A 26,286-nucleotide genomic window follows, 5' to 3' on the forward strand; every position below is an offset into this window, starting at 1 on the left:
TTGAATATTTGTTAATGTTTGCCCGCTATGATTAAGAGACAAAGTTGTGTGTCGGTGTACCTGTCTTTGTGTGCGCGCGTAAGTATGTGTGCGAGAGCGTATGTTTGTGTGCGTTTGGTAATTGGCTGTATATTAAAGATAGTTGTGATCCTGCCCTCTCTAACACAGCAATAAAGCTCACTTAGAGTGTTTTATTAAAAACAGCCAGCGAGAGGGGGGAGACGGAGGGATGGGGCGGCATAGACGTAACAACACAAAAATATTGGACTTTTTCCTGTATCATTTTTTGTCTTTAAAAAGTCCAAATGACCACTCAAATTGGGTAGTGCATCATTTTCTGTCATGCAGCTGAAAGCGTGGCAGACAGTTCTAATTCATCATTTTGGTGATTTAATAGCTGAGAAATATATTAAAATAATAAAATGTGGGCTGAAATGCCCTGGATTTGCAGTGATAAATAGCCCTCTCTGGCCTGATCGGATTAGTTGCACTAACAGATATATTGCGGTCAGGATTCACGCAGGCACGCACGATTGTTTTCCAATAAAAAGTTGCATATTAAATTCCAACACAGAAAAGGAGGGGAGAGGCCCTTCTATCTACAAACCCTCCAGAAAAAGAGATAGAGGGGAAAACGAGAGAGATGAATGTAGAGAGGGAATAAGGGATTTTAAGTGTTACACCGATACCATCCGGAGATATATTGCCAGAGCCGAACCACCACAGCCGATAAGTAAGCTACTTAAACTTATTTATCTGGACATTTATAGCAAATTCTCACACATACATAATTCCTCATGCTCAGAGAGTCATATTAGCATGCTCACAAGCTCATAAACTTTCATTTAAACTCTCTCTCTCTCTCTCTCTCTCTCTCTCTCGCTCCCTTCCTCCCTCCCTCCCTTTTTCAGCATCCCCGAGGAAAACATTCGGAGTCTCATTGTCCTCCGACTCATCAGGAAGTGCTTGGTTGTAATTAATTAGCTCATTTGTTTATGCAAATGTCTGCAATTAAGTCATATTGTTTGTTAAAGAGATAATTTTCCAAATCAAAAAAAAGACGTCCCGTATCTGAGAGCAAATGATGTTCGTCTAATTAAGCACATTAGTCCAAATTTGTAATTAACAGCGCATAATTAGGTGGGAAGATATCCTGTTTGTGCGTGACGTCATCAGGGGTTCAAATGCACAGAACGGAGAGTCTGACAGACAGATTGGGCAGGTAGACGGATTGGGAAAAAAAAACAAAAAAACAGACAGCGAGGATAGAAACAGGTGAAAATCAGACTGTGTCCGGAGAGATGTGCGGGAGATCCGTGAAGTCAACAATTTTCCAATTTCTCCAGCACTCTTTTGGATGGAAAAAATAGCAGTTTTGCAGCGAATGTAACATTTTCCATCGCAATCAGTGCAGTTAAATATGCATGCGCTTATGTGTTTGTGTGTGCATGCGCGCGTGTGTGTGTGTGTGTGTGTGTGTGTGTGAGGGTGGGTGTGTTTGCGTGAAACGCGACGGAGGGAAGGTGTTCGGGGTCAAAGCGGTTGAACATTAAAGGGTTAAATCTCTTTCATTATTACTCCCCAAATCGACCTGGGGGGATGCAAGGAGAACTGATTAGAAAGGAGAGAGGAGGAATGAGAAAGCTAAAGAGAGATGAAGACAGAGGGCAGAGGAAGAGAGAGATCTCAAAACAGTCCGATATAAATCATAACAATCATAACCTCGGGGCACGTCATGATAAAGAAGAGAAGGAAAGAGACGGAGAGAAAGAAAGAAAAGTGAGGGACACCACACAAATACAGTCGCAATGTACGGCCAGAGGAACTGTTGTGATGTTTGTGATGTAAAATAGGAGGTTTTGCACGTCGAGATTATTGTCAAGGTTTTATACAGCACATAAATTAATTGTGAAGGCCTAAAAGTGTGGATGGAATGATTTTTTTATATATATTTGCAAGGATACTCGCATGCTATATGTAAGTCTTTTGAAATCATACTGGACCTTTCATCTACAATTCATGTTATTTGCTAAAATTCCATTTTTTTTATTCACACATAAATCAATTATTCTAAAAATATGTATTTCAGAGGTTGTTTAGTAGTTCTATTCATAACCATGTTATCCTGAAGAATCCTTGCATGATGAAATGGTTCTTTTGTACAGTGTTTTTTTTTTTTTTTTTTTTTATTCGCAACTTTTTTTTTAACTGTAACTGTCAAAAAATGTATTCAATGCCACTTTATTGATTTCTTTGCAGCTCATATATCAGCATCCAACTACGCAGACTGTCAACACACTCTCAACACGCATTTGATATTCTTCATAAATGTTTATAAATTTTAACTTGCAAAATTGCGAGCGAACACTCGCGCTTTCCAACCTGTGCTGCGGAAAGGTTCCACGGATGTGAAAGGTTCTTCAAAGTTCCCAATAAAGGACCTTTATTTTTAAAGACAGCTCTGTTCGGTTGAGCATACTTCTCCATCCTTCTCCACTAAGCAGGCTAGAGGCAGAAATATTGAATTTATGATCCATGCGTTGTTATAGTTTTTAGCTCTTGAATATAAACACAGCAAGGAAAATATTAAAGTAGGCCTAATTGTGAGATCCCGCGATTTTTACCGGTAGTGTTTACAACCATTTTTCTAAAAAGTGTTCAGATTTTTTTATTATTGAATCATTTCAGATCACAGACTGAATGATCTGTTAATGAATCGAATTCATTCGGTTCAAATTCAACTCACCGACTCCTCAAACAGCTCACTGGAGAGGAAGTTTACCAGTGACTTATTTCGGTTTGTTCCTCGCGCGAATCTCGGGAATGGCTTCAGAAGACATATTTGTGATCACTTGCGATTTTATGATGTGTGCAGTACAGGTGTTATTTTTGCTATATGATCGTGTTTTCGTTCTGCATTCGTGCGACGCGCACAAAAAAGTAGGCCTCGTGCGCGCGCGCGTTTACCGTTTTTATGCGTCAGGGGGATAAGTCTAAGAGAGGCTTGAAATGAGTAGTCTATCTCTTTTGGGACGGAAAGCGCCTCTGAAGAGATTTTCGCCAGACCGGCCCGTGTCCCAAACAAGCCGCAAACGAACAAATAACACGCAAGGATGTTGCATTGTGCTTTTGAAGAAAATTACCACAACGAGCGGGGAGCGGCGGAGTAATACCGCTGTTTACCGAGGATGACGGAACGCGTAGTGGAAAAGCAGAAGATATTGAAAGCCGAGGGGGGGAAAACCACGGAGTAAAACCGAGAAAAACCAAACCGACGAGCGACCGAACCGTTATCATTCTGACTGTAAAGTCTCTGGCTACTGTCCAATGAGTTTTACGCCGCTTCTCTGTTATGGGTGACCAGGGGGAGGGCGGAAGACGGTGTCATCTCTTTGTAATTGGTTTTTAGTTTTAATTTCTTTGTGTTTAACACAAATAGGACGGTTCTATTAATGTTAAGTAGGCTCGTGTAATAAGTTTCTATGACCTGCAGGAATTCCTAATCATTAATTCAAGCAAAAGCCTAATGACCTTCTAATCTGTAGCACTTATGAAGAACATTAGTCTCTTTCCCTCTCTCTCTTTCACTCGATCTCTCGTCCCACCTCTCTCTCTCTCTCTCTCTTGCTAAGAAAGGCTAATTAAAATAGCCATTTGGCAGCCTAGCGTCCTAATTGCTATTCCCATCATTGCTGGTCGATTGGGAGGAGATAGAGAGATAGAGGAAGGGGAGAGAGTGAGGAAAAGAAAAGATGAGCGAGAATAAGATTGATAATGAGATAACGAGTCATTAGAAGCGTACATTAGCGAATACAGCCCTGGCTAATGTCCCCTCAATCAGTTAGAGCTCTCTCATCCTTGCCTGTCTTCTTTTTATCATTCTGTCCCCGCGTGCGCTTCCAGCCATCTCCTGTCTCATATCTGGAGAAAAGGATGTCCTCCTCTGGCTGGTGAAGAGAAAGTGCTGTGGCACGCAGCATTTCGGTCTGGTTTGCGAGCATGCCACTTTTAGATCACCTTTGCTTTAATGAAACTGTGGCATTTTGATGCACGAGCCGTAAAAAGCATCAGGCCGATGCGAAAGAATACATAGGCCGTAATCCGATTTTGGATCGCCAGAATTTATTTATTTTTGCAAGAGATATTTGAATATATCCATCGCGCCATCTGCTGGTGAACCGGCGCGAAGCATAAATGCGCGTTAAAATGAAACCTGCCGTGTCGGACTCTTGATAAGAGCTTCATTTTGAGCGTTTTTCAGCATTACGTTGATAGTTAACCGCGTTTAAGTATAGTTGCGATCAAATCGTTTCACTGCCGGAGATGCAAAGGATGAGATGTTCTGTAAGCTTTCAACACATCACTTTGGAACCGCGTGTCACATCCCGAGCAGGATATAGATTATACAACCTGGCTGAAACCATTCACATTTTGCAAAGAGTTACGAGCATTGACCAGCAGCTGTTCGTCATCGGTCAAGTGCCCTTAAATGCGTCGTGCGCAAGAAAGGGGATTACTTAGGGATTCCAGGAAGAGATCAGCACCTAATCGCCAACGTACAGTTTAGTTGGCAGGGAATTGCAAGAATGCAAGAAATCGGGGATGTGAGAATTAGACAAAGAAAAGAAAGAAAATGGGGATATTCAAGTGAAATCTCTCTCGCTGCCCTTTTGCTCTCAACGGTCCTATCAAAATAAAAAAAAAAGCCACCTAAAAAAACCTAAGCAGTTTGTTATGAGTTTTTATATACTATAGCATTTACAAAAATTTTGAAGTAGCTTTTTCAGTTGTTATTTTATTTTAAGCTGCATTCATTTTATATATGTGCATTTAAAAAAAATATTTCTATAGCGTTAATTAATTTTAGTCATTTCAGTACTTTATTTCAGTTAGTTGCTAAGGCAACATTCTAAGCATTTCGTCTAACCTAATATTTGTATTTTCAGCTTTATTTCAATTACCAATAGCAATTTTAATACCTTTAGCTGTAGTTAACAATAACACACAATAGGATATATTGAAGAAAGAAAAATGTAATAAAAAGGAAGTATATAGCTCTCTGCATTCTTTGCCTTTTCACTAAGTTCGTTTGCTTACTCTTAGTTTTGGAACGGGGATATTATTGCTGTCCTTCGGTGCATTAATGGTCTCTTTCATCCTCTTACTGCCTTCCTTTACAGCTTTTTTGTTGCCGTTTCTCACTGCCTTGTTTGTCCCTCTTTTCCGTCTCCATATCCATATTCTGTAGATGACTCCCAGAGTCAGCAGAAGTATAAAGACAACCGATGCAGCCACATCTAGGCAGTAGTAGGAGTACGTGGACATGTTGTAAGCCTCAGCGTGCAGATGGGATGCCCCTTTATTGCGCAGGACAAACTCGATCCAGTACACCGCTTTGTCAAGAGGATGCAGAGGTTGGTCTCGATGTAAACTGGAAAGCTTCTGCATGTTCTGACGATACTTTGGGTTCTCTAAGATATCTCTCAAAGCTTCAAGGAACTCTTCTGTGGTGCAAGTTGCTGCGTCCAGCATCCGTGCAGCCTCTCTTGCCTGAAGACGTACAATGTTATCTAATTGGTCAAATAGCAAAGGGAGTCCTAACACTGGCACCCCGTGATAGATGGCTTCGTATAGACCATTGGTGCCCCCATGAGCCACGAAAGCACGGGTCTTCTGGTGGCCCAGCAAGTCATTCTGAGGCATCCATTGAAGCAGTAGGGTGTTATTGCCCAATGATGAAGGTCTCTCGCCAATAAACCTCCAGATCACCTTCTGTGGCATGCGGGCGAAAGCTGTGGCAATGGCCTCCATGACCTCTCTGGGCAATCCTGCAATCAGAGTTCCCAGAGACATCACGACCACCCCATGGTCTCCTGAGCTCTGCATGAAGTCCTCTAGTTCTGCAGGGAGAGGCCTGGCCGGACGACACTGGAAGCCACCAATGTAGATGAGGTTTGGCATGGAGGGTCGTGGGAACTCAAACACAAAGTCTACACGGACAAGCCACAAGTCTGCCGATTGTTGCATGACTAGGAGGTCAGCACCGGGGGGGAAGTATTTGAGCAACAGGCTAGAATACATGGGGATCACCAGCCAGCGCTCTTGAATGAGGTTCAACCCATAATGTAGAAGATTACGGGTTCTTTCTAACAAACCCATTCTGTCTGTCAGACCTGAGCCAGGAACGGGCACGTAGGATATGGGAGAAGGTGCGATGGAGAAGTGGCCTTCTCCGAAACTCATCCAACGGACGTTATAGACCATCGGAAGTTGGAGATAATGTGCCAGGATGACTCCTCCTGGCATGGCAGGGTCAGTGAGCATCAAGTCATAGTTAGCCTTCTTCATTTGTGTCATCAGATCTGTGTTCTCCAGCATGGTGGTGAGCATGGCGCAGTTTGCAGCGTGAGCCACTTTTATAATGCCGATAAATTCTGACATTTGGGCCAGCACACCCATCACTGGACCCTTTCTGCGGTCCTCGAGAATCCTTTGTACTGCGGTTTCGAACAGGTCCAGGCCTATGTATTTCTTTTTAAGCTCCAGCGTAATGGAGGTGTAGTAAGGTGAGTTTTCTTGGATGAACCAGCTCTCCGTCAGGCGAATCACACTCAGCTCGTGTCCATGAGAGTGCAGCTTCTTCACCAGCACCTAGGGAACAGTAATACAATGCACTTAGGTTTTATTCATACTGAGCAAGTTGGATTACAATGTGGTATATGGCAGCAAGTTTTTAAAGTTTTTAAGCAAGAGATTTAAAATCTCACAGTTGTGTTTAGTATTGTAACTTTTTATCTTACAAATTCAACTTTATTTATCTTAAAGGGTTAGTTCACTCCAAAATGAACATTTTCTCAATGATTAGTCACCTTCATGTCGTTCCAAAGATGTTTCCGAAGATTAACGCAGGTTAGGAATATGAGGGTGATTAATTACTGACAGAATTTTAATTTTGGGTGAGTAGTTCAAAATTGAACATTTACCTAATCAAGGATGAGTAAAATTTCAACAAACTTCCTTTTTTGGCTAACCATTCCTTTAAATTATTATTTTTTGTTTCTACCATGAGTTAAAAAATGGGCTTACAGGCCAGCAATAGTGAACTTTGCTGAAACAGTGCAATAAAAAAAAAAAAACGACTTTCCATGTGTATTCAAATCAATACCTCCATGTTCACCCAGTGACTGCCATCGACGGGAAAAACCAGGATCTTATCGCCATTATAACCACAGGGTAAAGACAGAAGGAGGGACGTGGAAAGGAAAATGAGGGAAATGTATCCACACATTCCTCTTTTTTTCTCTCTTTCAACACAACAAAAAATAATCAGCATGAAATGCTCTAAATGCCTTTCTAATACAATACACATTTCAAATGGACTAAAATGCAAAGCATATAATGCATATTTCCTTTAAGTACATGTAGTATAAATGAAAGTTTAATGTCAAATAGTTGAATAGTTAAATATAAATGTATAAATAGTTTGTAAGGTCACATACCTGAGTCCCCTAGTTTCAGTCCCACAAAAAATGTTGCTCCGTGAAAGCAAAAGCCTTCACACAGTCTCTGAAGGAGGAGAGATTAGCGTCCCTATTTACCATAATTCCTCTTTTGTTTTCTTGTGAAACATTTCTCAGCCCCTAATTATGTCTGTCCAGCATGATATTCAAACTGAACAGTGCTGTGCTGAACTGCTTAACAAATGCTGAACTGCAAACAAAAATGCTTATAAATGTTAAAGTCAGCCGTACTACAAGTACAGTAATCAAGTAAAATTGAGTTAAAAAGTATTATTTTGGGGAATTTTACTTTATTTAATTACAATTTGACTTTTTTGTAATCTTTGCTTGATTGCATTTCTGAGAAAAAACGACTTTTTACTCCTTACAGTTTTATTTCAACTTAAAAAGCACGTTACATTTTTATTTTATCTTCTGCACATTAAATATTATAAATGCAAGTTCAAATGTGCGTGCTCGATGTGAAAGCCAATGATCATTGTTTTTACGCATTTTTCAGTTATGAATTTCATCAGAGAAAAGTCTGGGTCCAAACAGTTCACCGTCAAATCTGAGGAAGCATGCTGAGGTAGCAAAGTGGTGTTTTCCCCAAAAAAGATTCTTCATTATTCTTTCTGTTTTGATAGAGCCATTAGCTGTGTAATATATTGACTGCACAATATTAAATGCAAGTAAAATCATTGGTGAATATTTAAATATAATTAATATTTTTCTGTAAAATTCTTTCTTTTTTTAATTAAATTTTAATAAACCTCCAAAAAGTGCTTAAAAGTGTTAGTTTCACTTAAGAAGACACTGATTCATTTTCAGGGGTTGTGTAATTTACTGTCATATTCACTTTGTGTAGTTTTTTAAGTGTCACTTTTGGATGCCCCACACTTACGTTACATGAATGAATGAATTATTATGTTTTACGAAGAGAGATGGTTTAGATCTCAGTTTGTGTTCATCTGAAAAATGAAAGTTATTACTTGTTATTTCACTTGTTATCGCTGCTCTATATATGTGTTTGACCTGGGCCATTATATTTTGTTTTGTTTTCTCCATTTGTATGTCTGTCAGGAAAAAAGTACTTTTTTAACATTTGAGTGCAAATTTAAACTTTTACTCGAGTGTGCTTTCGGCCAGATATTTGTACTTTTATTTTATCTTCACTTTCACTTGAGTGAAAATGTTACACCTCTATACAACTTTTCAAGAAAAATCCCATTCTGTTTCCATTTTTGAAACACATCGCATCTTTTCGTTCAGTTTTATTCATCTACTGGTTATTCAAAGACGAGATCCCTTTAAAATACTGAATCAAAACCTCAGAGACCGAACAATTTAAATACGCAGGCATTTTCCAAATGCATCCAAGCCATTCACAAATGATAATTTAAGCATGTTAGATATATATACTACTATATAATACGTATCGTGTTTATATATTATGTATGGCATCGTTATTCTGTCTATAGATTAACTGTAGCGACGGTCTGAACTGGTGCCATCTGGGCCGCAGGAGCAAATGCTATCGGTTGCTGTGTAGAGATAACTTGAGTGGTGGTTGTCATCGGAATTGGTTGAATCCCGGGATGCGTTGTCAGTACAGTGACCGTTTGGTTGCGTGCTTTGATTTCTCTGCTCATCTGACACCAAGAACACCAGATGCAACAGCAAGACACCATGATGTCCTCGCAGATACTTCCCTGTTGCAACACACACAAACAGTTGATTGCTTTAAAGCCCTTTTCGATGTTTCGCGGATAGAGGGAAAGGAAAAACTCACCCCAATATCGTATTTGTGGCGAACCGCCACCCTCATTCCCAGAGACACGGGTGGCACACATACTGGGACCCCAAAAGCTGCCATGACGGCTGGGCCGAATATGTCCACCAGAGGCAGACAGGTGCTCTCTCCGAACTCCCCAGTTGTGGAGCACATAAAGCAAGGACAGCACCAGAATCCATAGCAGCCTGAGAACCAAATAAATACACATAATGTGGTATTTGCATCATTTTTAATGAACTGTAAAAATGGTACTGGAATATTTGAAGCGTACTTACAAGAATTCATGTCCTGGCAACAGTCACATATTCCTGAATTCCAGCCACTCTTCACAGGCGTCTGCACAACTACGGTCGACATCGTGATTTGACTTTACTAATATAAAAGGATGACAGAAAAAGGAACGTTTTTAATTTATATAATCATATCTTATTTTACAGTAAAAACCGTAAACATTACACCATAAACTGAATTAAAAAAAATTAGTGATTAGATTTTTTTTCTAGGGAAGTTGAATGTAAAGAATTTGGTTATTTTGTACGGCCTTTTTCATTTAGATTTGGCCAAAAAATTTTAAATCGTTTGTTGATGTTTTCATTTAAGCCTCTTTTCTCATAAGGCATGTACGCTAGGAACTATTGGAAAATATTTTGTTTCTGTTGGCATGCATTCATGTCACCTTTAACCGTATTCTTGAGAATGAAGCTGTTTGTTCAGAATGACCCTGTTTGGCAAGTTTGTGGGCAGCATCTGTTTCCACATACGTAGATTCTGTTTAAACTATTAGTGCAAATAACAATGCTTCACATGAAGATTCTTGCACTCTTAAAATAGTAATATTTGCTTAGCAATAAGTGTATGAATCTACTACTCTGCCACTGGCTCAGTATTGTAATCTGTGTGTATGTAATAGTAACGTAATAATTGTAAATTATAGGCTCAATTTCCATTAAAACCATTAAATTGATTTGTTTGCACATAGTATGATTTATTAATAATGCTTGAGTTTGTTTTTTTTAAATCACTGTCCTAATGCATCAAAGAGTTAGTTCACTCAAATGAAAAATAACCTGTGTTTTGCTCAACCTCGAGGCATCCTAGGTGCACATGACTTATTACATGAGCTATATTAAAAAAACTGAACTGGCTATTTGAAGCTCTATCGTTGCAGTCAGTAGGTGTTTCCGGTCAATTGTCCACAAGTCGTCTAATATATTTTCGTTTTGTTTAGTTCTGTCTGTGCATGCGTTTGACAGATACCGGGAAGTGTGAGAAATTACATTTGAATATGGATATTTTTCTTACTAAAATGCATGGATTCGCATGGATACACGATGCCTTTATTCACCCCCCGGCAGGTTTTATTACAGATGCGTGCGCTTTATTTGACGTCTAGTGTGCTGTTTAACAGAAACAGCTGCTGACCGCAACGATCGAGCTTGGAATAGCCAGGAAAACTGGATTGGATTTGTCTGAAAAAAGAAAGTCACATACACCTAGGATGCCTCGACTGAAATAAACGCAGGCTAATTTTCATTTTTCGATGACCCAACCCTTTAAGCCACATTAAACACTTAAGGTGTAATTAAGAGTGTTGTGTTCTTATTCTAGACTCTTATTCTCATCTGCTTCTCTGTACATTAAATGCTTTATTAATAATTGAACACTGTAAGCAACATTAAGCGTTTTCCTCTTATAGAAACACATTGCCTTCTCGTTCTGGGCTCATCTGCTTGTCTGTACATAGCATACTTTAATAATGTGTTTACTGTTTTTTGTCTTTATTTATTTAAATATGTTTATATATGTTTGTGCGCATTAATTCATCCTCTGAAAAAAAACCACATCTGCTGTATCTTGCCTACTGTAATAATTGTCGAATTCCATCCAAAAATCTTTGTTTAGCTGACCAAATTATTTTACTTTTAGTTCGAAACCAATAATATATCTTTACTCTGTTTTTGCTGCCAACAATGCCTAAACCGGTTCCTCTGGGGTTTTGTTTTGTTTTGTTTTGTTATTTCTTGACAGATGAGAACATTGAATGTACATGACTGTAGAAGAAAGATCATGAAAACAACAAAACTGACCATAAAAAAAAAAACATTACAGTTTCATTTATTTTAAAATGTACTTAATCAGTAGCTCCCAAATAAAAGAATTTAGCATTGAAACAATTAAAAAATTATTCATTCATAAGTATTCCATATTTTTGCAGCCTGCAGCTGTGTATACAATGTAAAGACAATATATTTCATATCCATCATACAGACAGATGATTTACTGTCTGATGTGATTAATATATGATTACCAATGCACACAAACGGAATAAATACAGCATTTAGCATCCAGGCAGAATAAGCATTTTAAAAAATCCAGCATTCAAAGTTTTGAATCTCCACACATTACATAAAAAAGGCAGAGTATAAATAGACATTTGTTTTAACTGCTAAAAAAAATGAGAGAAGTGAATAAATGGCTTGCTTACTCTTTCACTCTCCTGTTTCCTTCGTAGGAAAGTAAAAGTGGGTGTATTTATACACATGCGCATTAAAAAAAAAAAAAAAAAAAGCAAGGTATGTCAGCCACAAAAAAAGCAGCTGAACCAGAAGAAAAAGTTCAACAGACATTCAACATGATTGGATTCTTTAAATTCTATCACACTAATAATTGCGTTGTTCCAAATTTACCATAATATACTTCAAATGAAATTAAATGATGCAATCTAAGAACAATCTAATAAAACATTATTTTTAATTAACAGTTAATGATGTAATGTATGTCAGCTCTGAACAAAGACTGATTAGCCTCCGTCGTGAACATAATTATTATTTGGCAAAATAATTGAATTATACAACAGTTCTCAAGACTAAGTCTTCCTGTCTGCCATGATATTCAAAATTAACTGTGCTATGAAGTTATTAAATGTTGAATTGCAAGCACAAACACATTTAAACTGTAAAGTAGTTTGTCCATATACATACAAAAACTTCAGTTACATTTAGTGCTGTCAAATAATTAATTGCGATTAATCGCCTCCAAAATAAAAGATATTGTTTACGTATTATTTGTGTCTGTGTGCTGAGTTTATTTACTATGTGTATATATATACATACACATGCATGTATATATTTAAGAAAAATGTGTTATATTTGTAAATTAAATATTTTCTAAATATATATATATATATATATATATATATATATATATGTATAATATAATATATACACAACAATAAACACACACATACAGTATATTATGAAAAAACAAAAACTTATTTTGGATACGACTAATCGCTATTATTCACGATTAATCGTTTGACAGTACTAGTTACAATTAAATTCTTTCATCATATTTCCATTTTGAAGAACACTGCATACTTTAAATATGCGAGCTGCATATAAATCAGTTGATCTATACTTTTCTGCAAACGGTTCATTGGTTGCCCTCACCTCTGCTATTTAAGACTCAAAGATATTAATATTCAAAATCGCTTTAAAATGCTTCATCTAGAATCACGAGTGTTGAAGAGAACAAGACATTTAAAACAATTTACAATTTATTTAAAAAAAGTGAGTCTGATTACATAAACCAAAAAAAAACTGATGTAAAGAATATACACAATATAACGTAGAAAATATAAACCCATTTTCCAAATCACCTGCGCCGCTATTGATTAAACTGGTTTACCTATTAGTCTATGAATCTCTTATAATATTTTTTAAGGAAGATACATGTCGCAAACCTGCAATAAAGGTCTACATAGCAACTGTATTGATTGTTGTCATCTGGACTGCAGGACCAACCTCTCCCGGTGCGGCACTGATCACCATCGGCTGCTGCATAGCCACAACTTGTGGGTTAACTGCCATCGGCAGGGGTTGCATCACAGGATTAGTTTGCACTATTCTGATGGATTTTTTGCGGGCTTTGATTTCTCTATTCATCTGACACCAAGAACAGCAGATGCAACAGCAAGACACCATGATGTCCTCGCAGATACTGCCCTGTTGCAAGACACACAAACAAATGATTGTTTTGAAGCCCTCTTTCTTTTTTCGGTAGAGGGACAGAAAAAAAACTCACCCCAATTTGATATTTGTAGCGAACTGCCACCCTCATTGCCAGGCCCACAGGTGGAATGCAAATCGCGACTCCAAACGCAGCCATGACGGCTGGGCCCAATATGTCCACCAGAGGCAGACAGGTGCTCTCTCCGAACTCCCCAGTGGTGGAGCACATAAAGCAAGGAAGGCACCAGTATGCATAGCAGCCTGAGAACCGAAATGCACAAAGTGTGATATCATTTGCATGTAATCGAGTAAAAAAGGTAAGGGCCTTTAAATATACTTACAAGAACTCAAGTCCTCCCCACAGTCACATATTGCAGAATTCCAAGATTCCATCCCGTATTTGCCGAGAGGCTGCTGCACAACTACAGTCGCCATAATGATTTGATCTTACTGATACGAAAAGATGACAGAAATTAAAAGGGCCATGTGATGTTGTTAAAAATAACATTATTTGTATATTTGGTGTAATGCAATGTTTATGAGGTTTACGTTTCAAAAAACACAGTATTTTCCACATACTGTACATTATTGTTTCTCTTCTAAGCCCCGCCTTGCTGAAACAGGTTACAAATCAGCAAAGATCATCGTTCTAAAAAAGTGAGGTGTGCTCGGATTGGTCAGCTGTCCGCTGAATTGTGATTGGACGAATACCGCAAGCATGTGACGGAAATGTTCCGCCCCTTACTATAAAGTGATGCCATGTCCTGGTGCTATGACACAAAAACATTATAAGCCATTACAAATGAGGCATTTGTTGCATCCAGTGGGGGATGTAAATTACTGATTATAATGACTTAGTGCTGTCTTTTTACACATCATGTCTTCTTTTGTGATTGGAGAAAAGACAAACAACAAGCACTATCCTTCACTGCTCAAAACTGGCAGGTTCTTTTAATTGAAAAGCATAACTTACTTAAAGGTTGTGAGTCAGAAGCACCAGACTGTCCTTGCAGAGTTGTAATTGCGTCTATGCACAGCCGACATAGGCTTCTCTGCAGGTTCAAGAATCAGTAAATGCACTGAACGCACTCTAAAATTTGGGTTGAACTGTTCTGGAACAGTGTTGTAAATACCACGTAACCACTGATTTCTAGTTGTGTTCTCTTTTTAATGCAGAGAAAAAGTTGTTTCACTTTCCCAATGGAACACAGCGTCTCCAGAACATGGCGCTGGCAGCAACAACTACAGCAAGAATAATAGTTTCTCCTCCTTTCTTTGCATAAACATTGGAACTTGGGTTATACAAAAAAACTCTTTCTGTGATATATACAAGTAGAGAGCGTGTTTAAATGAGCCTTTTTAGGGGGGTGTGGTCAAATCATAACTTTTATAAAGAATACCTCTTTGCTTTTGACACTTTAGTCTTCGCAATTTTAGGGATCTTACCTATGCACTAACAGCTTTTATCACTCCAAAGAGAAAGGAAAACTTGAAATCGCATCACATGACCTCTTTAGGGTTTCACTGATCCCGGTGATATATCATACATATTCATTTCATGCAAATTCAAAAGCATGCATGCATTGCAGACAGTCACGTATTGCAACACTTTAGAATGAATGTTTTTCTAAAGACCTTGTTTGGCAAGTTCAGTGTCAGACAACTGGAAATACTGTTGATTGATCATGTTTAATGTAAACTCTAAAAATGCAGGGTTAAATACACAAACCAAGCTTTAGATCAAATAAGCTATGGACAAACCCAGTTATTGGGTTGTTTTGACCCAGCATTTTGGTTACTGCCCAGAAGGTTGGGTTAAACATTTAAACATTTAACAGTTAAACATTTAACCCCACCGCTTGGACAAAATAACCCAGTTGCTGGGTTTGTCCATATTTTACCCAGTGCTTTGTTGTATGTAACCTAGCATTTTATAATGTTTAGACCAGTCTTAAAAGGCTAGTTCATGTTAATGCATATTTGTCTTATATGTAAAAAGTAAGACTGATTACTTCTTGGCAACTTGGCAAGAATTGGGCCTTAACATGGTGGCTAAGTTGCAATTGACCACAGAATTCTTGAGCAACATTAGCAATGTGTTCAAAAGGGTTTCCTGTTGCTCACCCAATTATTTTATCAGCACTTTAATTTTTCATATTTCCAAAATAATAATAATAAATATATAATACCTTAACTGTGATGCAGTTGCAATGGCGCCTATAAACCAGTTACACTGCATTTTTTTTGTTTTTAATGTAGGCTTGTGAGGACAACAAATGTATATGAATGTACAACAATGATAATAACCACAAAGTAACTGTAATCTAATTACCTATGCTCAAATTTCCATATTAATTTTCCAAATTAATAACTTTAACTAAATTGAAAGTTTCAAAGAATTTTGCAAAATGCTACAGAATTACAAATAAATTTTAATTGTAATCTCACAAAAAATATATATATATATTTTTTTTTTTTTTTTTTTTATTCATATTTTATGTAACCTGTGTCTCCTTCTTAAAATAAAACAATTTATTTCATCTTCATTACACTTACAGTCTGTTGTGACCAATATCTTGTTTTTATAACATTATAACATTTTATTCATCCATAATTCATGTCCAGGGTGCATACAATCATATCAATAGCGTGACATCATTTTGTTTGCAGGTTTACAAAGTAATTTGCAAAAAGGAAATTGACTAATTACTAGTGTACACGAATAGTGTCCAAGCAGCAGACAAACAACCTGGTTTAACTGGTTATAAAATAAAAAAGAAAAAATCACATGCACACACACACACAAAAAAAATCTCACCCTGTTTTTTCAAACTTTCAGTTTTTAAAAAGACAGAATGTAGCTAAATTTGGTTTAACTGGTGAAAAAAGAGAGAAACAAAAAGAAACGGCTTACTTACTCTTCTTGTGCAACTGCTCCTTTTTCTGTCAAAAGAAACTAAAAGCAGACGTATTTATGTGTACAAGACTTGATTACCAAAAAAAAAAAAACATGTTTACTGAACCGCTGAAAATATGCAGCCAAACTTGAAAACACCTTTAGTTAAGTGAGTAAAGGGGAAAAGAGGTTGTGTAGTCTGATTTAATGTGAATGGATGTGATGAAATCACATCCATTCACACACCCTCGCTCTTAGCATTCTTACAAGAGAGGAAATGATCTGTTTAGGACACTGTTCTACGCTCACTTTTGTTTACTTCAGTGAAAAATAATATGAAATGACAGGGCCCCGTGTGTAACAGTAAAACAATCCAAGATCAATAAATCATTATTAATTAACATTTAAAAAACGTTGGACGTAAACTCGAGCTTGTCAGCTGACATATAGATTTACATATAGATAACATGAAAAACCTTTTACTGTAATATCAACACGATGAGCATAACATGTAGATATTACTAAAGTTGAGTACTACAGTGTACCAAAGCCATTACAACAGAACTGGAAAACAGTTGGAAAGTGCTACTGCAGAGCATAATAAACAACAGATAAAATATTGTTTTCTCTGTTAAATGTTGCTAACAAAGACAGAAATCTTAAAACTCATCCAAAATTTCACTCACCCTCAGGCCATAGACGACTTTCAACAGCTTTTCATTTTGATCCATTATAATCAAATTCAAATGAGCTATAAAGCAACTTCATTTTTGCTGTTATCTGAGAACATTGAATATATTTATATTAATAATGTCTGAAAGTGAAACTAAACTTCAACAGGTGACAGAAATGGAGAAAAGAAAGCCTTGGAATAAACCAGACTCAGTCAGAGACTGAATGAATGAACACGGTGTCCAGATGTTTGGTAGGCTATCCAGCAGATTGAAACACAAGCAGTTTAGCTCGCAGTAGCCCAGTTTAGTTTAGCCATTTGGCTGTGAATGAGATGTCGGTGAAGAGAATGCTGATCAGTGATCTGATTTTCTGCAGTAAAGCTTGTTGTTTTGTAGTGCATTACAGTTAATTATGATGTGACATAATTGTATTTTTAAAATAAAATGTTTTTTGTTCAAATGCAGTCTTTGGAGCAAAACGTGCCCAATGGGCAATATTATAATTCATTATTGAATATATATATATATATATATATATATATATATATATATTTTTATTTCAAGCTAAAACTGCCTGCACTGTCAGACTAATGGCCATTTTACCCAAAACGCCCCCTTGGTACAAATAAAACATTGTTTTCTTTGCTCCTGCATATCAACAGACACAGTCCCAGTCAATAAAAGTGAGTCTATAATACATTTGAAATATGGATATTTATCTTATAAAAGGCATGGATTTGCTACAGGAGGCCCTTTTTAGCCCTGAGAGCCGTGTGAAGGATGTTTTATTACAAATACGTGCACTTTATTTCCTGTCTTCTGAACTGTACACAGCAAACACCCGTTTATCCCTATTGAAAGGCTCGGAGGGGCCAGGAAAATTTTTATTACAACTCCGATTAGATTCATCTGAAAGTAGAAAGTCACATACACCTGCTTAAAAGGTGAGTAAAATTTACATTTTCGGGTGAACTAACCATTTATTGACAATTTTTACATTTTTGGGCGAACTAACAAATTAAGTAGGGCATTTTTCCTATACTCCATCCTATATAGCATGAAATGTGCAGATAAAAGTAAGAGATTAAAGTCTAAAATATTCTATTACATGTCTTAAGGACAGCAGACTGCAATACAAAATATCTAATACCGAAGATCTAACTTGTTTCATGGCAATTGTGAAAATGCGCCACGTTGTTTACCTGTCTCTAGTAAATTCCAGAGTAAGATTAACAAGAAATTTAACCGCTTATACTGGCACACTCACAAAAACCCAGTCAGTATAGTTCACTCCCTCCTCCTCCACGATCATTAATATGAAGGAAGTGGTGGGCGGAGCTATTGTTCAATCAAAGAGTACAGGGCCAAGGTTTGATTGGCTTGCCTTGGCATTTAAAGGTGCCGTATGTAAGAATTCAAGGCTGGAGAATTCACAAAAGAGTAAAAGGGATTCCCTGTCAATTTTATTAACTCTTTGCTTGTATATTTTACTTAATTAATGCTTACTATGGAAATTAACTCTGATTCGCCAACATCATAAAAACAATAAGTACTCATAAAACAATGTAAATACAACACAAATACTGTGAAAAAACTGGATTCTAACTTTGATATTCACTTAAAGAATACTTATAAATGTAACAAACAATTATACTTATAAGTTAAACTTTAATTTCTACAAGTTTAAATTGAGCTCTAGTGTAGAAATTACTTTAATGTTTTAATTCCTGTCTGAACTAAATTATTTAATGTAGAAATGTAGCTTGTTTTTATGTAGCATTTTCTTCACCATGATTTTTTCACAGTGTGTTTACGAAGCTGTTTCTCTAAAAAAATAATGCTATAGCCAGTCATTCTATTCTAAAATTCTAAAATGTTGTGGGGCGGAATGCCTTTGCCGTACCCATTTCAAACACTAACTATTGTTGAACATAATTTTAAAATGTGTTTTATGTGTAACCTTTTATTTTGGCCTGCAGTTGCAATTTTATATCTTAGGAATGATATGAATTTATTATTTCATCTATCATGCTACTCTTTTACTTGCAGGCTTTCATGCAACAAACCCGCGTAGCCACAGAGAAAAGGTTAAGAAACGTCTGTGACGTACCTTGATGCTATTTTTGCAAGTATGTTGTTTTGCAAGTATGCCGTCACCTGGCAGCCTTTCTTTCTTTCTTTCTTTCTTTCTTTCTGTAAAATGCCTTCTAACTTCTAAAATGCCAATAACGTCCTGCATTATGTGTCAAACATCTAATATAAGTTGTAAGAAGTTATATCCTCTCCTGCTAATAATAGAATAAGAGTCATAAGCAATTGGCTGCATCAAACAAAACAGAAATGCATATCCTAGACTACAGGAATTTTTACTATACGTGTCCGAGCAAATATGCAAAGTGCAAACACACCCTTCCAGAGGCAGGAACAGGAACGTGTCAAAGAAAATGATCAATAATGTATTGCGTAACAACAGAAGTAGAAGATATTAAAGATTTCAGTCTATAAGTTTTGATTTAAAATAAAGACAAAAAAGAAAAAGTTTCTTGCTTCATGCTTAAATTGAAACTCTTCCTTTTTGTAAATGAGTATTAATTTCTGTGTTGCTTTAATGAAGTTTATAAATCAAAAACAGAAAAGTACATTCACTATTGACACAACAGCCCTGATATTGATATATTGATGCTGCTGATTAGAAAATGAGTAACTTACATTAAAGATACAAAAACACAGACGTCACATTTAGTCGAAAAGTGTAATATAACATTATTCAGTTCGATGATATTCCGTTAATGAGATATTAATAAATATATATACACTTAAATAATGGTGCTTCACAATCCCATAGAAGAACCTTTCATTTTTTACATAATTTTTTTCCGTCTAGATGGTTTTATAAAGAACCTTCAACGTTCGAAAGAACCTTTTTGTTTCACAAAAGTTTCTTTGTGGGCGAAAGAAGGCTTTTCAGATTCTAAAAAACCCGAGGAAGAGATAGTTCTTTAAAAAAACCTTTGCCTGAAAGGTTCTCTGCGGAACCAAAAATGGTTCTTCTGCGACGAAGGACCGTTCAAGCGTGTTCATTTTTAACAGTGTATATATCTGCTTTTCAGTGTTTTACGATTCTTATCATTTCACACAACAGCACAGCCGCTTCAAAACTAATTACAGGTTCCTGGCACCAACAAGAGTGATCTGTAGATTTCTTGCTTTCATCTCCCGTGACATCTGACACCAAACGCAAGCTCTGCAGAACGTGGCCAACAAGCAGTCATTACACATGTCTCCCTGCAGATCGACAACAGAAATATATCAGTTATACTATACATCAGCCTACTTATTTTGCAGACATTTTGACACAATTAAAATAGCAATGTCAATTTTTCAACTATTGACACACATCCTAATAGCTATAGGGAAAATACCATACTGATATTTAGATTGAAATTTGCTGTAATGATTCAAACTAAAGATAGGTTTGAATATGTTTGTTAAAATCACTGCTTAAAGGAACGGGCCTAAATATAATACCGAACCCCTGAAGAACCTTCTAGTTTTGATTGATGACTCTTACCCTAATGCCGTAACGCTGGCGCATCGAGACCCTCATGGACATGGTTATGGGTGGGACGCAACCACATAAATCCAGGAGAGGGAGACATAAACATTCACCATATTTCTTTGCTTTGATGCACGTGAAACACCAGAAACACCAGTAAGCAAAGCAACCTGTTCACAGAGAGGAACGTAACAAAAATGATAGTAATAGTAAGAATATCGTGTTTTGCAGAGCTTTACGACACAATATAAACAGTTAAATGCCGCAGCGGCCTGGAGGGTAAAAATGTGAGCGGGTGAGTCAAAGCATTGGTTCAAACGCAGCCAGGGGTGAACTTCAGGACGCTTCAGGGGAACTGTGAAAGCACCGAGTAGCAAATACCACTCAAAATACCTTTTGAGTTTCAGAGAAGAAATTAAGTCATGCAGGTTTGGAATGACATGGGGACGAGTAAATGATGAACCGAGTAGGAAACACTACTCAGAAGATCTGGTGTGTTCCACAACGTGAGGGTTAGTAGATAATGACTCGTCTTTGTATTTTATGCCAAGTGTTACTTACATTCAGGCACATTGTCGCAACAGTCACAGATACCAGACCCCCACTGATCAGAATCTCTAGAGATCATGACAGGCTGTGGCTGAATGACTACCATTTGATTCGACATGTTTACCCCTAGCAACAGAGAATATGATTTCAGCATTACAAGCATTCCGATCATTCCAAAGAATATTCACAATATACACAACCATGAATGCTACTGCTAAAATTTTTAAGAAACCGTGATGTCTTTTTTTAAATATTTTGTCACATAAATGCCTTTATGATCGCTTTTGATCAATTAAAAAAAAAAAAAAAAGAACAATTCTGAAACATTGTCCCAAACATTGCAACGCAATTTCCACAAAGATGAGCAGCATTTTTGTCCAATATTGATCAAAAATAAGAAATTGTTTCTTGAGCAAAAAATTTGCATATTGAAATGATTTCTGAAGGATTTTTTAAATCAACTCCATCCATGGCATGTTAAGCCATGACTTAACTTAAAAATTATATTACTTATATATTTGATTATTCATGTTATTCAAAATGTGTTTTCTTTTTATAAGATATTACATGCAGCTTAACATGTTTACAGCTTTGCATGGCGTCACAGTAAAAAACTAAGTGTTCAAGTCCTAATACAAAAGGTTCAATAATAATCTTAAACATATAGATATGAATAATGAAAAGATCTTTTGATCCTGCGTATCTGTGGAACAAATCTTTGCTCACCTGTGTGTTGACTGGTCCAGCATAAGGCAACGTATCTGCTGTTTCTAAATCTGTGATCACAATCTTGCCTTTATACTGAGTGCAACACCATGTCAAAAAAAAAGAAAAGAAAAAGATCATCACATTGGCTCTGAAGGAAACAACCTTAACCTGTCAGACCCGTTCACAGCAGCATCTTTCAAGCATTACATTTAAACAAGCACAGAAAACAGGGTGGAGAACAAGACTGCATATGAAGAATCATGACATGCTCAAAGTATGAAAATATTAGGTATTCATGAAACTGTCAACATGAAAGCCTGTAAAGATACAAAAGCTGTCACTGGGGAGGTACTCTTTCAAGCATATTAGTACGTCATTGTCACTACCTTATTATTAGTAGTACCTTAAAGATACATATTAGTACCTAAAGCATACATGTTGAGTACTTTACGTAAGTAATTAATACGAATAGGCCTGCGTATTCAATCTCTGACCCCGCTGAAAGCTTTTGTACAAGGGCAATCCTTCGAATCCACATAAAATTATAAGAAATATATCCAGAATGCTTAAAAAATATTTTCAAGCGGTTGTGATGTTACACTCAAAAGTTGTGATTGAGAGAAAATAGTGAAGTTACATCTTTGACAGCTGTTTGAAAAGGGCTTCCGAACGTTCTCCGCCGAGGTAAAGAAAAACCCAGTAGCAGTAGCATCCATTAAACATTTCCCATAAGTGCCTCTCACTCATGAAAAATGCAATATATTAAGGATGGATCCAGTAACACACTGAAACTCATATTTTGACATCATGCGGAAATATGATGAGAGTCACTGCACACACTTTAACAGGGGCTTTTGTTTTCTGTTTTAACAGCTGCCACAGAGTCCCAAGCAAACATCTGAAGCATTTTACAGGTTGCATACGTTCACATGGACATTTGCCAAGTCCTCTCTTTCTTCCTTATCAGTTTCTATGCTCTTCCTATATACTTTTTTCATTCTGATTCACTTGACGGAGCAACTGAAGTTGTTTCAGTTTACTGAAAGCGTGACTTCAAGATGCACGGGATGAGCCGTGTCCCCTTCAGTAATCTCTGAGACAGATTGCGACTGAAGATGAGCGGTTACAACTTTCCCTGTGGATTTATTAGTTCGGTTCCAGGATTAAAGTCGGTAAATTATAAGCTTGTAAGAGTACGGCTGGGCAGTATACATGATATAAAAAGGATTGGGATATCCCCGAGTCACGAAATCTTCTTCCTTTCTCCGTTGAAATGTTTGACCGAGACGACATTCCTTTTCAAATTTAAAACCAGCCGTAAGAGATCTGTTTTTCTTTGTACAATTCCAACATTAACTCTAAACAAGTAGGTCTTTCGAAATGTATAGTTCCAAACATCCTCATAGTGCTTGGGTACATGTTGTATTGTGTATGGTGCATTTATCTACACCTCAGTATTGAGATACATTATATAAAACAGAAAGCAACTTATTTATTGTAAATGTTAAATTAAAATTATTAAACAGATGCCATGGTTGACACCCTTATTGGGACGAAGCCCTCCCTAAACCTACCCTAATACTTCATTTTCAACTTTTTGATTATATCCTTCATTATTATTGAACAAAAATGCTTTTATGATGTGATTTAAAATTTTGAAAAGGGAGATTCAAACCTACGTCGATCGCGTCAGCTTGTTTTATGTTTTACCATCCAATCACACATTGGTGGGCGGAGTTAGGGTAAATAGCTACTGCCAACAAGGTGGGCTATTTGCACTAAATGTAAATAGACACGTTTTTTAAAAAAAAAAACAGAAGCCGTTGTTTATGAGTAACAACTAAGTAACAACTTTCTATTGTTAATTTTATGTTGTAGGAAGAAAGTTAAAATGCTTTGCTAGCCAGTTAGCTAAATGCTAATTCATAGTTATCTGTCAAACTACAAAATTTTCCAGAGAACTTTGTGATCAGTATAAACTATTCTTCAACTGGAACATTTGTAGAGTTTACCCACATGCTGTTTTAACTAAAGGCAGCCTATATACGCTTCTGTAGTAAAGTAATAGTGTCACGTTACTTAATCATTCTGTGATCCATATTTAAGCGATCCTTTAAAAAGTACTTATTACTTGTTAGAACAATTTAATGAAAAGCATGGATATTTTGTACTCGCATGAAGCTTTGGGTCTTCAATCACGTCACACTTGGCAGGCCAACCAATCCGATCCCATCGTGTATTTCTGAGGGAGGGGCTTCATAGAACCAGGAACAGAAAAATGGTGTAGATTAAAACACTAACATGCTTGGAAGCAATAAACAGTTCTTGCATTTCTTTATTGGTCATTGTGGAAAAAAAAAAATCTGAAATGTTTCAATAGTCCTTAAGACACACACGGCATTTTACATACACAACACCATCATTAAACTGATAACACTTGTCATGCTATTAGTGATGCTCATTAACTTAATGGTCACCCGTATATACACAACGCCTATTTTGATTTTATTATATTACAGTTAAATCGTAATGTAATCATGACCAACTACATATCATTGTAAAGGTCCATTTTACCACTGTTTGTTAATTTATGTAGGAGCAGTAATCGATACATTTATAGTAAAAGCGCACCTCAGGAAATATACATGATAACTCTGAGTAACTGACATTAAAGAAACTATACATAATACATGTAGTAGAAAATGTTTTTAATCAACCTTGTTTCTGATCACAAAATACATCAGGAATTTACAGAAGAAAAAAAATGAACGCCCTTAATGCAATATAAAAATTATTCAGTTAGTGTCAATAAATATATAACTGCCTTTCAGTGTGAGGATTCTTATTCACACAACAGCACAGCCGCTTCAAAACACATTACAGATTCCTGGCACCAACAAGAGTGATCTGTAGATCTCTTGCTCTCATCTCCCGTGACATCTGACACCAAACACAGAGTCTGCAGAAGGTGGCCACCAAGCAGTCATTACACAGGTCTCCCTGCAGATCACATGAACATATTGTGGTTATACCATGTTGGCCTATCAGTGCGAAACTCATTCTGTAGTTGCATTTTTGAACTGCACACTTTACCCAAAAGCTATATGAAACAATATGACAGACATTTTCTGCAAAAAAAAGTTTGAATGTGCATTAAAACCACGGCGCTTGAGGGAATAAGCATTTGGGTGAAATCACTTTCGAGACAACTAGCCCCGGTCACCCCTAAAAGTGCAGTAGATCTTGTTTTTGACTGCTGGTTCTTACCTTAATGCCGTAACGCTGGCGCATCGAGACCCTTATGGACATGGTTATGGGTGGGATGAATCCACAGAGGTCCAGCAGGGGGAGACATAAACACTCACCATATTTCTTTGCTTTGATGCACGTGAAACACAGGAAACACCAAGAACCAAAGCAGCCTGTTCACAGAAAGAGACGCAACAATAATAGCCAAGTCAAAAGATCTCGTGTCTTCCACGAACGGGACAAGAGGGTAAGAAGACGGTTTAATTCAACTCGTCTTTGTATTTTACTTGCATTCAGGCACATCGTCGCAACAGTCACAGATACCAGACCCCCACTGATCAGAATCTCTGAAGACCATAACAGGCTGGGGCTGCATGACTACCATTTGATTCGACATGCTTACACCTTAAAAATAAATAAAATAAAAAGAAGGGTACAACACAATGATTTCGGCACCACAAAATAATAATGATAGTTAAATTAGAATATCATGAAAGTTTTTTTTCTGTTGCTTCTTTCAAAAAGGTAAACTTTGATTGTATATGCATCACACGTATAATGGAAAAAAAAAAAAAAAAAAAAAAAAAACTCTCAACAACCACACACTTAATAATCATCATCAAGAACTAGTAAAAGGTCTAAATTGTGTATCTTAAGATATTAGAATATTTTCTATGAATATAAACAGAAAAGTTTAAGCTGTTTGAAGTAGGACTCAAAACTTGGTCATGGCTTCTTTAGCACAAACTCCAGCATCAGTGAGGTGTGAATGGAAAAAAAATAAAAATCAGTCTGTGGGACTGCTAAAGCAATATTGAGCCAGTTTCATTTATTTAAAGAAGTTCTCTTTGTTTAACAAATGACAGGTTAATATGAAGCGTTTAAAGATTTATACACCATTTAAAACAGACAAGGGTTACAAATACAGTACGTCTATTCAAGTCTTTATGTAAAAGGTTAAACAATAATAATCATTACAAAACACAGAAGAATACTTCGAAACATTGGTGTCAAACTCAGTTCGTGGAAGGCCACAGCTCTGCACAGTTCAGCTCCATCCACCTGACCTTGATTAGCTGGATCAGCTGTGTTTGATTAAGGTTGGAGCGGCGGCCCTCCAGGAACCGAGTTTGAGACCCACGCTTTAAAAAGGCTTTCTGATCCCGCACATCTGTGTATGGACTCTGCACTCACCTCTGTACTGACTCCTTCACCGTGTCTGCTGTTTCTACATCTCTAATCACAATCTTCACATACCGCTCCACAAAATCCTGAATGTTAAATTAACACTGAAGCAGATTTAAAGTTAATGAGATAATTGAGCGATTTATCAAGCGGTGATTGAGCATT

The 26,286-nt window shown here is 36.9% G+C and overlaps 5 protein-coding genes across 6 annotated transcripts; all 5 read right to left on the minus strand.

Moving 5' to 3' along the window:
* Window positions 1-4,957: 4,957 nt before the first annotated feature.
* ugt5g2 (UDP glucuronosyltransferase 5 family, polypeptide G2) lies at window positions 4,958-7,295 on the minus strand. Its single transcript, XM_043250680.1, has 2 exons — window positions 7,166-7,295; window positions 4,958-6,651 (listed from the first exon to the last, which is right to left on the minus strand). The coding sequence occupies exons 1-2, from the start codon at window positions 7,286-7,288 to the stop codon at window positions 5,080-5,082; spliced, it is 1,695 nt and encodes a 564-aa protein (XP_043106615.1). The 5' UTR covers window positions 7,289-7,295; the 3' UTR covers window positions 4,958-5,079.
* Window positions 7,296-7,884: 589 nt separating this feature from the next.
* On the minus strand, window positions 7,885-12,355 carry ponzr10 (plac8 onzin related protein 10). The gene is made up of 4 exons (XM_043250683.1): window positions 11,780-12,355; window positions 9,570-9,666; window positions 9,292-9,479; window positions 7,885-9,211 (listed from the first exon to the last, which is right to left on the minus strand). Exons 2-4 carry the CDS (start codon window positions 9,649-9,651, stop codon window positions 8,975-8,977), a joined length of 507 nt encoding a protein of 168 aa, XP_043106618.1. The 5' UTR covers window positions 9,652-9,666; window positions 11,780-12,355; the 3' UTR covers window positions 7,885-8,974.
* A 477-nt stretch (window positions 12,356-12,832) lies between these two features.
* Window positions 12,833-16,368, minus strand: LOC122352925 (cornifelin homolog). Of its 2 annotated transcripts, none has more exons than XM_043250681.1 (4): window positions 16,223-16,368; window positions 13,646-13,754; window positions 13,378-13,565; window positions 12,833-13,298 (listed from the first exon to the last, which is right to left on the minus strand). In XM_043250681.1, exons 2-4 carry the CDS (start codon window positions 13,737-13,739, stop codon window positions 13,050-13,052), a joined length of 531 nt encoding a protein of 176 aa, XP_043106616.1. In that variant the 5' UTR covers window positions 13,740-13,754; window positions 16,223-16,368; the 3' UTR covers window positions 12,833-13,049. The 2 variants fall into 2 exon arrangements, with proteins under 2 accessions (XP_043106616.1, XP_043106617.1); XM_043250682.1 differs by lacking the exon at window positions 16,223-16,368 and adding an exon at window positions 13,884-15,720.
* Window positions 16,369-17,427: 1,059 nt separating this feature from the next.
* On the minus strand, window positions 17,428-21,792 carry LOC122352929 (cornifelin homolog B-like). The gene is made up of 4 exons (XM_043250686.1): window positions 21,706-21,792; window positions 20,992-21,105; window positions 20,446-20,600; window positions 17,428-20,159 (listed from the first exon to the last, which is right to left on the minus strand). Exons 2-4 carry the CDS (start codon window positions 21,095-21,097, stop codon window positions 20,037-20,039), a joined length of 384 nt encoding a protein of 127 aa, XP_043106621.1. The 5' UTR covers window positions 21,098-21,105; window positions 21,706-21,792; the 3' UTR covers window positions 17,428-20,036.
* Window positions 21,793-24,378: 2,586 nt separating this feature from the next.
* LOC122352928 (cornifelin homolog B-like) lies at window positions 24,379-26,256 on the minus strand. Its single transcript, XM_043250685.1, has 4 exons — window positions 26,131-26,256; window positions 25,228-25,341; window positions 24,955-25,109; window positions 24,379-24,687 (listed from the first exon to the last, which is right to left on the minus strand). Exons 2-4 carry the CDS (start codon window positions 25,331-25,333, stop codon window positions 24,565-24,567), a joined length of 384 nt encoding a protein of 127 aa, XP_043106620.1. The 5' UTR covers window positions 25,334-25,341; window positions 26,131-26,256; the 3' UTR covers window positions 24,379-24,564.
* Window positions 26,257-26,286: the final 30 nt, after the last annotated feature.

Source organism: Puntigrus tetrazona, chromosome 10 (genome assembly GCF_018831695.1).
Source record: "Puntigrus tetrazona isolate hp1 chromosome 10, ASM1883169v1, whole genome shotgun sequence".
Taxonomy (NCBI): Eukaryota; Metazoa; Chordata; class Actinopteri; order Cypriniformes; family Cyprinidae; genus Puntigrus; species Puntigrus tetrazona.